This window comes from Amphibalanus amphitrite, unplaced genomic scaffold (genome assembly GCF_019059575.1).
Source record: "Amphibalanus amphitrite isolate SeventyFive unplaced genomic scaffold, NRLGWU_Aamphi_draft 000480F_arrow, whole genome shotgun sequence".
NCBI lineage: Eukaryota > Metazoa > Arthropoda > Thecostraca > Balanomorpha > Balanidae > Amphibalanus > Amphibalanus amphitrite.
Genome location: NW_024881974.1, coordinates 374,002 through 388,131, shown reverse-complemented (window position 1 = coordinate 388,131; position 14,130 = coordinate 374,002). Strand labels below are relative to the sequence as shown.

Genomic DNA, 14,130 nt, shown 5'->3' with positions numbered 1-14,130 from the left:
CGGGTCGGACACCCGCTTCATTTACCTCCTCGTCTGTATCCGAGTTTCTTTACTTTAGCAATATCGCGTGTAAGTAAAAGAGCTCATGGAACGGGTGCCTCTACCTACTTCAATTATCAATAACTCTCGGGCTCGGGCCGCAAAGCGCTCAGCCGCAGACCGCCGCGCGGCTCTAGCGGCGAGCCGGCGAAACCGAGCCGGGAAGCGGCATTGTCACGTGACTTGACGGCAGCCAATCAGCGTTCAGTGTGACTGGCCGTGAAAAAATGCTGCCATTCCCGGACAAGCGTCGCGAGTGAGAGGGCGTTGGGGCTGCGTGCGCTCGTTTCCATACCATTTACCCTTCCATAGCCCGGCCTATCGTCCTTTCCTTCACGTCCTTTGCCTTTCAAGTGAAATCTGACCTAGCTTTCAATAATGAGCAAGTTGTACGTTGGTAACCTGCCGGCCGACGCTACGGAATCGAATCTACGCCAGCTTTTCCAGGAACATGGTCTAAATTGCACTGGTGTGTTGGTGAAGCGCGGTGGATACGCATTCGTGGACTGTGCAGACCAAAGTGTTGCTGACCGGTCGATAGACAAATTAAACGGTGAGTACTTGCATTCGTTTTTCCATGGTGCACTGGCAGTGGGCTCGACGTCGCGTGTTACGGTCCGGTCTCGGGTCTCCGGCGTTCCGCGAATCGCTATGTTTGATTATAATTATGGCGAATCAAGATGGCTGGCGACTTTGCAGCGTCAAAGTCATCAATTTATTTTGATTGAATCAACGTTATGTGCATCACTAATTCCAGTTTTTCTATTTCCCTCGCCTTGATTTATGAAACTACGGTGGAGTTGTTGAGCATTCCTCGTTTGAACTTCTGTGACCTTGAGATTGCGCTAGCGCTACCTTGCCGCAAAGCATGATTGATTTTGACTTTGATACGTTCTCACGAATCGCTTATCTATATTTTAAATTATATCAGTGTGAATTTAGATTTGCGGATTCCTGAACGGTGAAAATGTTGTGTATTGTTATCTACATATCTCAACTTATCTTTACAGGGGCGCGGGCACTACGTTCGGACTGGGGGGGGGGGGGGGGGCACACCATAATAGAGATCAACCTAGGGTACCCCCAAATCTAGTTTTCTCACCGGTTTTAGGCCACCTATTTTTCATCCCTTGGCTTTTTCAACAAAAAAAAAACATGCAAAAAAAAGTGTGGTATTCCGTCTCAAAGCTGTGAGGGCATCGCCCCCACGGCCCCAGAGTTGGGGGGTGGGGGCAAGCTGCCCCCACTGCCCCCCCCCCCGGATCCCGCGCTTATGTATCTTTAGTCTGTGACCCCTGGAGGACCGCCGACCGGGGCTAGGTAGATAGTTACATTACATCCAATATTCATCCATTATGATCGAATTTAGTTGAATTGCGACAGCCGACAGGGAACTGGGGGATCCAGATAAAGCGGTTGGGGGAGGAGAGGGGAGGGGGCTTCGGTACATTTTCCGTTTCAAAAATATTTTGCCCATTGTCTTCAGCCTTACCTGTCTTACCTGTCTTACCTGTTTAAATGTTTGCCGTCTCTGAGTTCTTGACGTAACGGTGGGGGCAATAGGTAGGTACTAGGTACCTACTACCTACCTTACCAGTACCTATTGATAATAAATGTCACTTTTGAAAATGGATCATTCTAATCTGGTTGCTAACAGCTAAGGTCTACCGATTCCGATTTCCGATAGGTGTCTTTACGATGAAGCGTTGGTGAAACCGGAATTTTGGAAGATGAGCCTGATTGAATCGGCATTTTTTGAGTTAGTTGTTTTTATTTATATTTCATGGTATCTACTTTCCGGCTGCATCGCTTATTGGCTGACCTCTCATACGGGCACCGTGTCTAGCGTCGGTGCCAAGCATTCCTGTGTCGTTTATTTAAAACACTAGGCCAGGCCCATCGAAGCTACCAAAGGGCTTTCTGAAGACGCGTCGGGGCCCGTCTGTGAGCGTGGTGCAGTTTTCCGGGCTACTGAACGACCCTCTGATCAGCGCGTATCTGGGCCCGGAGCCATCTGAGCGCGAGACCTCTGAGCTGCCGAAGGACCCTCTGAGTTCTGTCAGTGAGGGGACCTTTGAGCACACCCGGAACGTATACAAGGGTCTTCTAAGTACTGGATGGCCTAACCGGGCCTCTAGCTTTCCGGGCTACGGAATGGACCTTGAGCGCGCAACGGGCTCCTGGAGCCACCGAGGGGCCCTCTGAGTGGGTGGCTTCTGCTCAGCGCATGCCGGGGAATCGCAGCTCCTCAGGGGACATTGAACGCGTGAAGGGGGCGCATAGACTGTAGCAGACTACTCAAAGTACCGAAGACTTTCGGGCAGTGTTGGATGGGGGTGGGGGTCCTATGTATCAATAGTAAGCATCGCTTTATTCCATCTATCGCCCAGGTTAATACCGCCTAACGCGGCTGCCGTAGACCATCCCGGCCGAAGACTGGGACCAAAGTCTCCTGCTTACCACCAGGCCTTTCTCAGTCGTCCTTGTACCCACAATACCGAGGACCTCTCGCTCAGTGACGGGAGGACTCGGAAACACCTGACCTATTCATTCCCGTGGCGAAAAGGTCCGCATCCTTGACAACACTGACTAGCGTATAGGTGCGGGGCGGCTGACGGTTACCCCAGCAGACAGCCGCTGGTGTACGGATGCTCCGTCCTAAAGGAGCACACCACGCCGCGCGGAGGCCCTGCTAGCGGCCGGGTGGCTCGGTATGTAAGTCACGCAACATGCTAGATCAGAAACCATTATCACGGTTGCTTCATGACAATATCGGCATAAAACTGTTTTGATATTTTTGACATCACATTGCATTCCTAAAACAGAGTGATCACAACTTTCACTTTATTTTCCTAAATGACGAATTCATATTTCATTAAAAAAAATGCTAGCATCTGAAGAGGTGGATCTTCAATTCCCTCCGCTCCCGAATCAAGATCCGTGGGGCTTGACCACAGGTATTTTTCCCCGCGTACGCTCACGTGTCTACTACCTATGCTAAATCTGAATATAAAACTACTGCTGCTGTTTTCTTGGGCCGGGAGGCGGCGACAGTGGCTAGAATCATGCATGCTATGTGGCTATCTTGATGACCCGCTATATGACATTACCGCCATGACATCGCATGTAACTACAGATATCCCGAAACTGATGGGTGGGTGTGTTATCTTCAATAACTTTTAAAGTACTTGAATGCATGCCGTTGTTTATTTGCTACTCTAATCCCCCTTCAGTCGTATACGCTCTGGTATGCATACCTCATGCGCTCGGTATGCCCTGTATCCTGTTGTTGAGAGTGGTTGCTTTGTCATTCCTCCATGCCGCTCACGCGTTCTGGAACAGCGTCTTCTCTGGGCTGGCCGGTGGTAGCTTGCTGAGCTCTTATTTGACCATATTCCAGAGGTTTTCGGTCGGCGACTGGTCCGGAATGTTGCCAGGCCATGTCCCCTTCTCCCAGAGGCCTGGGAGCATCGCTCGGCGCCAGTCCTGGGTTTTCCTAGTGTGATGGGCTAGAGACCCTTCCTATTGAAAATGGCCCTGAACATGTGTGTCAAAAGTTTGGCTTTTGTTTGTGAACCATGTTTGTGAACCATTTTCCTTATTCCGCCACGTCTTAGTCGCGGCAGTCTTCTTCAGCACCTCGCTGACAATAAGCAGCGGCCAGGGTCTGCCCCCGCGGCACTTGTCACTTGGAGAAGCTCAGAGAGGCCTCTGTAGCTCAGCATCCAAGCGCGAATCTTCAGCGGATGTTTCACCGTCTCGACAGCGGACACCTAAGAGTTGCTGTTATCCCAGGTCCGGTCGTTCTGATGGTTAGGGACTTGGAGAGCTAAAAGGGCGCCGCGTCATTGATAAGGACGCATCTCCAGTCCTAACTAACCCAGTTGCTGTGAAGTGACCTTGGCGAAATCCAGCTGCCCGCACCTCTGGACCACTTTGAGCCCCGGCTGCGTCCCGAAGTTGAGCGGCCTCAGCTCCAGGGTAGTCTTCAGATACCGGTGCAGCGGATGGCCGATCCGATTTGGATGCTGGACGATGCCTCAGTTTTCTTGCCAGCGCCTATGTTGAATGGTACTTTTTAAAGGAAGGTCGATTTTGCAATCACGATCTTCGTCACTCGGCTCAAGGCAGTCGTCCGCCCTCGACCTGTGGGATCCTCGAGTGCCTCTTCTGATCGGTCGGGGGCCACCCAGTGCCCCATTGTCGTCAAGTTGATGTCCAGTTCTCTGGCAGCCTGAGCCTGGCTCATCCTCCTTGGCCATCCCCACGGCGCGGTAGCGGTTCGGTTTGTGCTTTTTCGCTATTGGCGATATGCAGTCTCTTCACGTTGCCTGTCTGGTGCACAAGAATGGCCTCTCGCGGCCACTACCGGCCGAGGTCAGGTCAGTCGCTGGGGTCTGGTGATCTGGTGGCCAGTCAGGTGCCAGAGGTGGTCGAATAAAAATTACATTCGTTCAGCACTAGGAAGGGAGAACATAAGCGGCATCAACCGCGCATCAATTTCGGGACACCCTGTAAATAAAACCCGGTTTGGTGATAACCCCTGTCCCTCCGCCATCCCTGGCCGAATCCGCTTTTAATCCCACCTGTTACTTTCCCCCATATCCCAGCGGGGACCACTATACCTGCCAGGGATCGGATACCTTACACCAGGTGCCTTGAAGTGTGCCTTTTAGTAGGATGCGTCATACCCTTATATTACATTTTACATATCGGTCTTGCGTCCTACCTGGCATGGATGAATTAGGTACGTTGAAATATGCTCATTGTAAGCGTCGTTATAGATATCATAAATTTATATATTTGAATGCATGTCACTGGGCAAAGTATGCTGGCAGTGTGTAAGCTGGTGCGCCTAAGGCTGTCGACATGCACGGCGCACACCTAACGCGATCTCTCCCGTGACTGCGCCCGGGGGTGGCTCCAAAAGCAGCCTCTGAACGCGGAACTTCGTCCGTATTCATACAGTCGGATCCGGCTCATAAATTGTAAATTATCCGCTGCCGACAAAGTATGTGCTATGTAATGTATGCAACTGTGCGCCCGGGCCATACGACCCGTTGACGCTTTATTGACGATGCGGCAGTCGCCTAAACGCTCCCGATCATTCTGTTTAGTCACCTAGTCGTCTCAGGCCTGGTTTGGGCTGCGTCGTGCCCGCTGTGCGTCCTGCGGTTCAGCGCTTTGCCGTGCTTCTTGCAGTTCATTGATTAACGTCGCAGTTCCTGCGAATGACGCACTTCAGGTGTCTAGATTTTTCTCATGGGTGGATTCGCTGTACCCTTTTTATTACCTGTAAGTGTAACCTAGTGTACCATGTGTTTAATTTACATCTAAACCCTCGATCCGCACACCGCCATGTTCGGCGCCTTGTACGGACGTCTCGCTGCATTGTGCTGCTCTGATTATTGGATATGTTCTCGCCGTGCTGGGAGGTTTACGAGTGCCCGGTATGGAGCGGGCGGCTGAGTCAGCTGTCGTGCCCCAGTCCCCACTGCCAGTCGCTGGTCGCCGGTACCGACGGCCGTCGCTGGGCGCTGACGCCACTGTATGCTCCTTTGGCAGGCTTCAATTTTATGGGGATGCCGCTGCTGGTGGAGCCCTCCGTCTCGCCCGCCGCCGGAGCCCGGAAAGGGTGAGTACCGAGTACAGAGTACAGAGTACCGAGTACCGAGTACGGGATACCGAGTAGTCTAGTACCGAGTACGGACTCAGTAGTATTGAATATTCACGGTGACGAGACAAGACAACTTCAGGGGTAGTCGGACCAGAGGCTGCATATACGATGGAAAAGGTGGAAGGGTTTTACGTGAATGGTTTGTCCGCACGTCACCAAAGGCCGTGTTCAAACGTAGGATCCCCTGGGCTTAGACCGTGGGTCCAGCGTCCCGTATCCCGAGGCTCAGTGCATCGGTCCGTCGGTCTCGGTCCGTCGATCCGGGCCTCTCAGTCCGTCAGTCCATCGGCCCGTCAGTTCAGCAGTCCGCTAGCTTGTCAGTCCGTCATCGGTCCGGCGGTCCGTCGGTCGGGCGGTCCATCGCTCGGTCAGTCGGTGAGTCCACTGCTCGGTCAGTCCATAATCATATTGGTCGGTTAGTCCATCGGTCCGTGGCCGCTGGCCGCCGGTGTAACCCCATCCGGTGGCGCTGGCCCGCACCGGCCGACACCACTCAGCCGCCCGCGCCACCCGAAATAGCCTCGGAGCAGGCCGCGCCGCCCGAAATAGCCTCGGGCCGGGCCGACGGCGGCAGGGGACGCCCCTTCATCTCCGGCCGGTTACCGCTCCGTGCTCTGGCCGGCGGCCGATCGGAGGGGGTACATACAGGGGCAGCAGAGAGGGACCGCTCCGTGCTCTGGCCGGCGGACCGATCGGAGGGGGCACAGGGGCAGACAGGGGATCGCTCCCTGCCATGGCCGGCGGACCGATCGGAGGGGGGGGGGGGGCACAGGGCAGACAGGGGACGTCGGGTGCCGGTGGCCGTGCGCCACCCATTCTCCGTGCAGAGGAGGCTACCCGCCCGTTCCCCTGGTTCTTATTTAGAGGACCTCTTCGTCGCCGTCGGGGTGGGGGTGGGGGGTGGGGGGGTGGGGAGGGGGCAGTTAACCCACTGAGCACACGTAGCGGTATGACCCTCCGATCCCACTCATACGAGGAGGCAAGTCCGAGGTCTATCGCCGTCAGGCTCCACAGGCCCCTGGTCAGCGGTCAGTGGTTCCCGCCGTTCTGGTATATGATTTTCTCATGTGAGCACATTACCCAGGAATTTTATGTCCTATTTTGCGTGATAAGTACCTCGGGTTTTATCGTTAGAGACAGTTTTGCTGTTTTCCGAGGACAGTGTCGCCCTATGACAGCCCAGCCACCGCCCCGAGTGGCTCTGCTCTCCGACCCCGGGCACCGGACGGTGCAGCTGTGGCCCCGGAAGTGTCGACAGAGCCGGGCGCCGGAGCCGACGCCCCTCATGGCTCTGCCCACCGCCGACGGACCCAAGGAGCCGTGCGGACTGCGGCGGCCCGGCCACCGGGCCGAGCCGAGCTGGGCCGTCGGCCCGTGACGTCAGCGGAGCGCCGTTTGATACGGGTGTGAAACACGCGAGCCCTTCACCCGGCCACACTGGGCTGATTATGCCGGACACGTCTAGACGCGTGCGCCGTGTATCGGCTCCCACGGTCTCGGCCGGGGAGCAGCGCAGACCGTTCCACGCCAGTCGACATTCCGTGGTATGAGCAATGAACGACAGTGCGATAAGCGTTTCGCTGGCATAGGCCCCATAGTAAACCAGAACCACCACTTTAATTCATTTCGGAAATCTGCGCCATTGAGAGGAGTTGAGCCACTGACACCGATGTGGTGACACGCGTCCAGAGTCTGAGGATTTCCTCGAGGCCCGGTGGGATTCAGTGGCCGTGTCGGTACCGGCTCAATAGGTGATCCATTCGCAGCTGAGCCGGCCGCCGCGTCTGTTGTGCGGCTTCTGCCATATGGGAATCCGCGGCCGGAGGTGCCCTCATCACCAGACAGCGTGCGTACGGCGCACCTGGTCGGAAATTAGCCCGGTCTACGCCAGCCGACTCACCGGACTCACCTCCGCACCTGCCGGCGTCGGAGAATGCATGTTATGTTATGTTTTGGCGAAAAATAGGCTCGGCCAAGGGCTCGGCGGCTCCTGGGTATATTGAGTGAACGGCGGCCCGGCGTATACCTAAACGCAGGAGTCAGGACAGAGGCTACCAAAATCCATGGGCGTTCCCGAAACCAGTCATACAAAAAAAAAAGAGAGCAAACATCATATGTATCTATCTATACGCGTGCGAAGCAGCGGGCATTGGTTGAAATGAGGGACGTCTGCTAGGCCCATTAGGCCTAAGACTTTAGAGAGCTGCTCTGTTAACGGTTTGCTGCATGGCGATTGGCGCAGACTAAATGGGGCTTTCAGGGTACTCGGGCACCTCGCTCAAATGAGTCACATTCTGAAATTGAAAACTTCACACCAAATATTTTTCATAGTTTCTTCATGCACAATTACCTACATTGAAGTCGCTGCACAATAGAGTCGCTGGAGATTTTGGAGAAGCATATCTCTACTGAGCGGGTACAATAATTTTATTGCGCAATTTGTGCTTGCCCTAGAGAGCGTGCTCTCGTGGTGCTTTGACGATTCTCCACTTACGCTCGCCTTTGAAATCGCGTCCGTGGAGGGACGGACTCGATTTCAACTGGCGCCGGACGAGCCAGTGCGTTCAGAATTTCAGATCCATCCTGACCAGGGCGCGAGTGTCTGGCGCCGCTAAACTGTGACATCACCTGCTGAAACAACCCCTCCTCTGCGCCGTTTTAGCCCTGGCTGCTTCATGAGCACGAGCTGTGGTATTGTTGGCCGATGCATGGACACACGCCAGTAATCTTTGAAAATCTTTGGAGCCAAGGGACCTAAATTGGTGTCCGGACAAATTTCCGAAAGGCGATTTACCGAATGTCATTTTGCCGAATGCATTTCGCCGAATGTCATTTTGCCGAATGCATTTCGCCGAATGTCATTTTGCCGATGTGCTTTTTGCCGACGTGTCAAAAAGTCGAAATGCTAAAAGTCGAAATGCCATTTGCCGACATGCCTTTTTGCCGAAATGCCAATTTGCCGAAATGCCTATTAGTCGAAATGTAAATTTGCCGAAATGTGATTTGCCGAAATGTCGATTAGTCGAAATGTAAATTAGTCGAAATGTAAATTTCCCGAAATGTCAATTTGCCGAAATGTCAATTTGCCGAAAAGTCAATTTGCCGAAATGTCAATCTGCCGAATTGGCAGTTTGCCGAAATGTCAATTAGTTGAAATATAGCTTTGCCGAAATGTCAATCTGCAAACCTTGGTTAGGTTAGATTGGGTTAGGTGGTGTTTATTTACTTAGGACCGATCACCAATTTACTTTTGGTGCAATCCCCAAGTAAGAAGCAAATCACATGATATCCTTTGACCTCCTGATTTCATAACTAATAATTATTCATGGCACAAGCAAGTTTAAAAGCACCAATACCATGTGGAAATAAACATCAAATTGCTCGTGGCGAAGCAGTGCAGTGCCGAAGGCAATGCCTTAGGAGATATTACAGGCAAAAGTAAGTCAAATATTTTTAGGTTAACCCTCGCCGGCCGAGGGGGGTGCGGGTGCCGCACCCCCATAGGTTTTTTTTCGCGATAGCTCCGAACACGCTGGCGATAGAGCTGAAACTTTGCATAGCTGACCTTTGATTCAAGCCGGATCTTTTTACATCAACCGCATTTTCGGGTCAGGTCAGGTCACCGACCTATGACGTCATAAGTGAACCTCTGCACGGTCTTCAGATGTCGCAACTTCGCAACGCCCTCACGGCCAGAGGAGTTTTCACAGGGAAATGAAACTTGCAGGACCTAATATCCATTACGATTCTCACAGCTTGTATATCTCAGATTTTCCTAAAGGTTATTTGAGGACGAGGTCAGGTCATTTTCGTGACCTCACCATTATATCTAAGTCAAGAAGAAAAATGAAAACTGCTATTCTGGCGCCGGGAACGACCTCTAACTATCTCAAGCACACAGAATCGTGATTTGACGCACTCCTTGCAAGGTTAGATGCGTAACTTTTGCAATATTGACCTTGCGTGACGTCATTTATGACGTCATCAAGGTCATATTCGTTTTTCGTCAATAACTCCCGATCAAATTGAGCTAGCGAGTCGGGAAAGCCACCAATGGACTCAAGAATACCTGCCGAATCTAATGATATGCGACATGACCTCTTTCCACCAACTTCATGACCGGGGGGTGCTGACCTGACCGTGACCTGAGGTCAACACCCTAAGTTGAACGGACCCAATTAAAAATTATATCATTTGACGCGCCTAAGCAAGGCAAACACGATGCTGCCAAAATCGCGGCCCTGCGGCCCTTTGTGGCGAAGTTATTCGCCAAAAACTGAACCGTACCTTGGGGCACTTGACCTGACCTTAGAGGTCACCGGTTGACGTAGGACCTTAAAATCGGGTACCAATCTCTGCGTCTCGTAACGGCGCACACGCTCGTTTTTTCCGCGACGCGCCAGCTCCATCAGGGGCGAAACGACTAATCAGCATTTCGGCAAATGGCATTTCGACTTTTTGACAGGTCGGCAAAAAGCACATCGGCAAAATGACATTCGGCGAAATGCATTCGGCAAATCGCCTTTCAGCAATTACCACCTCGGCCGGCGCGTATGTAGAAAACCAATAGGTCCGGTGAGGGTTAAATTGTTGTGTATCTGGCTTCAGGCCGAAGGCCTGAAGCCTGATGCACAACCACTTAACCTAAAAATAATTGACTTATCATTGTCTGCATTCTATTAATGTATCTTCTTCCTTATCCACGGGTAGGCAAAAATCAGTAGGTCAGGTAAGGTAAGGTTTAGTTATGTTTTTCTTATACTTTGGTGACATGTAAGTGGGTTTCTAGCTTTGAAAAGCGAGTCGGTCCTAAAGTTAATACTTACGGGTCAGGTTAGGTTAGGTTAGGTTAATTTCGACTAATTGGCATTTCGGCAAATTGACATTTCGACTTATTGACTTTTCGGTAAATTGACATTTCGACTAATTGACACTTGGGCAAATTTACATTTCGACTAATTAGCATTTCGGCAAATTAGCATTTCGACGAATTGACATTTCGACTAATTGACATTTCGGCAAATTGACATTTCGGCAAATTTACATTTCGACTAATTAGCATTTCGGCAAATTAGCATTTCGGCGAATTGACATTTCGACTAATTGACTTTTCGGCAAATTGACATTTCGGCAAATTGACATTTTCGGCTTATTGCACGTCGGCAAAAAGGCATGTCGGCAAATTGCATTTCGACTTTTAGCACTTCGCCCTTTTGACACGTTGGCAAAAAGACACGTCGGCAAAATGCATTCGACATATTGACATTCGGGTCCGGTGAGGGTTAAATTGTTGTGTATCTGGCTTCAGGCCTTCGGCCTGAAGCCTGATGCACAACCACTTAACCTAAAAATAATTGACTTATCATTGTCTGCAATCTATTAATGTATCTTCTTCCTTATCCACGGGTAGGCAAAAATCAGTAGGTCAGGTAAGGTAAGGTTTAGTTATGTTTTTCTTATACTTTGGTGACATGTAAGTGGGTTTCTAGCTTTGAAAAGCGAGTCGGTCCTAAAGTTAATACTTATGGGTCAGGTTAGGTTAGGTTAGGTTAATTTCGACTAATTGGCATTTCGGCAAATTGACGTTTCGACTTATTGACTTTTCGGTAAATTGAGATTTCGACTAATTGACACTTCGGCAAATTTACATTTCGACTAATTAGCATTTCGGCAAATTAGCATTTCGACGAATTGACATTTCGACTAATTGACATTTCGGCAAATTGACATTTCGGCAAATTTACATTTCGACTAATTAGCATTTCGGCAAATTAGCATTTCGGCGAATTGACATTTCGACTAATTGACCTTTCGGCAAATTGACATTTCGGCAAATTGACATGTTCGGCTTATTGCACGTCGGCAAAAAGGCATGTCGGCAAATTGCATTTCGACTTTTAGCACTTCGCCCTTTTGACACGTCGGCAAAAAGACGTCGGCAAACTGCATTCGACATATTGACATTCGGCGAATAAGCATTCGGCAAAATGCAGTTCGGCGAATTGTCCTGTAACCCCTAAATTAGGGCGCTTCGGACTTGATGCGTTACACCAACTGATCCCCTTACACCAGCTTCGAGTTTCATCAAACAACCGTAAGATTGGCGTGAGTCCCTAAATTTTGGTGCGATTCTCTTAGACCATTCTGGAGTATCACACCTTGCAGCCGTTTTAGGCCTGCTTAGGTCAGTAGACCCTACGGTCTACCATGGAATAGCTCTGATTGGCGTGGGAAATGCAGCGCATATTTTCCGCCCCGTTCCTGCCACGTTTGTATAATGACTATTGCGTAGAATGATGAAGATTTACAACTGATGAGCAATGCTAGCGTGAAGTTCCGTCCAGAGTAACTATTTATTCCTATAGGTACTCATAATTCCCTACCGTCACCGGTGGATCCAGGGGGGGGGGGCATTTGCCCCTCCTCAAAATGGACGAAATTTGGTCGTTTTGTTCACAACGAAGAAAACGAACCGTCATTCACGTTGTTACGGCGGCCAGTCCCGCTGTCAAACGGCCGGTCCCGCTGTCGGTGCTGGGTCCCGTTGTCAGAATGTGACCTGCCGGCTGTCAGACAGACGGCCTGCCCCGCTGTCCCGCTGTTAGTCTCGCCCCCTCGGCCTGTCGGGCGGCCAGTCCCGCTGTCCGCTGTTAGACGGCGCGTCTCGTCCCCTCGGCCCGTCCTGCCGCTGCCGCTGCCTGCCTGCAGGACGAACGGCCAGAGTCCCATTGCCCCGCTGTTCCGCTGTTAGTCTCGCCCCCTCGGCCCGTCCCGCTGTCCCGCTGTCAGACGGCCAGTTCCGCTCTCAGACGGCCCGTCCCGCTGTTAGACGGCCAGTTCCGCTGTCCCGCTGTCAGACGGCCCGTCCCACTGTCAGACGGCCCGTCCCGCTGTCCCGCTGTCCGTTGTCAGGACAGCCCGTCCCGCTGTCAGACGGCGCGTCTCGTCCCCTCGGCTGTCAGACACCCTCGGTCGATCAATACCGCTGAGCGCGGCTGCGGCTCCGGCTCCGGCTCCGGCGGTACCTGGCCGACGGCGGCGGCGGCGGCGGCCGGCGCTCGGCGGTCCGTGTTGGCCTAGGACCGGCTGGCACCCTGTCGGCACCGACGGGCCGACGGCGCGCTGCTCGGTTGTGCTGTGTGGCGGGCCGAGTTGGCTGCCGGACCGGCCGGCGGAGGGGGCGGGCCGGGAGTCGCGTCTGACCGCGTCCGCCCAGCGGGCCGAGCTGACCTGACCTGAGCAATGCTGAGCCGGGACTGGCGGGCTGTCGCCGGCCGTCTGACCGGGTCCTTTTTGTCGGTGTGCGCCGCCGCCTGCTCAGCCCTCAGTCGGCCGACCGGCCCCGGCTGGCAGCTTACAGGGCACTCAGGGCAAAAACGGCGCCGGAGCGCCAAGGCCGGCTGACGACACGGCCGGCGGGCGGGGGCGCGCCGGGCCGCCCTGACGGGGTGATGTTCCTCCTACACGGACACCCGCCCTGACCTGACACCGCTGCAGGCCGCCCTGACTGGACCTCTGATGTGCCGGCTCTGTGCGCCTCTGTCAGCTCTCCGTGCTCCTCTGTCAGCTCTCTGGGCTCCTCTGTCAGCTCTCTGGGCTCCTCTGTCAGCTCTCTGGGCTCCTCTGTCAGCTCTCTGGGCGCCTCTGTGTGCCAGGCGGCTGATTGACTGCTCTTACACATCTGTGTCGGCTATGTGCTCTCTGTGCTCTCTATGCTCTCTGTGTCAGCTCTCTGTGTCGGCTGTCTGTGCTCCCTGTGTCAGCTCTCTGTGCTCCCTGTGTCAGCTCTCTGGGCTCCTTTGTCAGCTCTTTGGGCTCCTCTGTCAGCTCTCTGGGCGCCTCTGTCAGCTCTCTGGGCGCCTTTGTGTGCCAGGCGGCTGATTGACTGCTCTTACACATCTGTGTCGGCTATGTGCTCTCTGTGCTCTCTATGCTCTCTGTGTCAGCTCTCTGTGTCGGCTGTCTGTGCTCCCTGTGTCGGCTGTCTGTGCTCCCTGTGTCGGCTGTCTGTGCTCTCTGTGTCAGCTCTCTGTGCTCTCTGTGTGAGCTCTGTGTCAGCTCTCTGTGCTCTCTGTGCTCTCTGTGTCAGCTCTCTGTGCTCTCTGTGCTCTCTGTGTCAATCTCTGTGTCAGCTATACATATATGCTCTCTGTGTCCCTCTGCGTGTTGGTCGGCTGGTCGGTGTTTTTGCCGGGCCCGCCGCGGACGGCGCCTGCCTGAGGCGGTGGTTTTTTGGCGATGTGGGCCGCCTCGCCCGGCCGGCCGGCCCTGACCCGGGCAAAAACGCCGCCAGAACGACAGAACCGAACCGCCGACGGACCGACGGACGGACGGCAGTGGAGGCATTGCGGCTGGCAGGAGCCGTGGTTTGGCGCCGTGAAGGCAGAACACTGTGTGCTGAACGGCCCAGGGCT

General features: G+C 53.3%; 1 protein-coding gene across 1 annotated transcript in view; it reads left to right on the top strand.

Moving 5' to 3' along the window:
- The first annotated feature begins 287 nt into the window (after positions 1-287).
- Positions 288-14,130, top strand: part of LOC122392301 (insulin-like growth factor 2 mRNA-binding protein 1) — a 40,476-nt gene continuing 26,633 nt past the window's right edge. The window contains exons 1-2 of the mRNA XM_043386997.1: positions 288-592; positions 5,605-5,674. Coding sequence (XP_043242932.1) covers positions 418-592; positions 5,605-5,674 — 245 coding nt within the window. The 5' untranslated portion in view covers positions 288-417. The remainder of the gene's footprint in view (positions 593-5,604; positions 5,675-14,130) is intronic.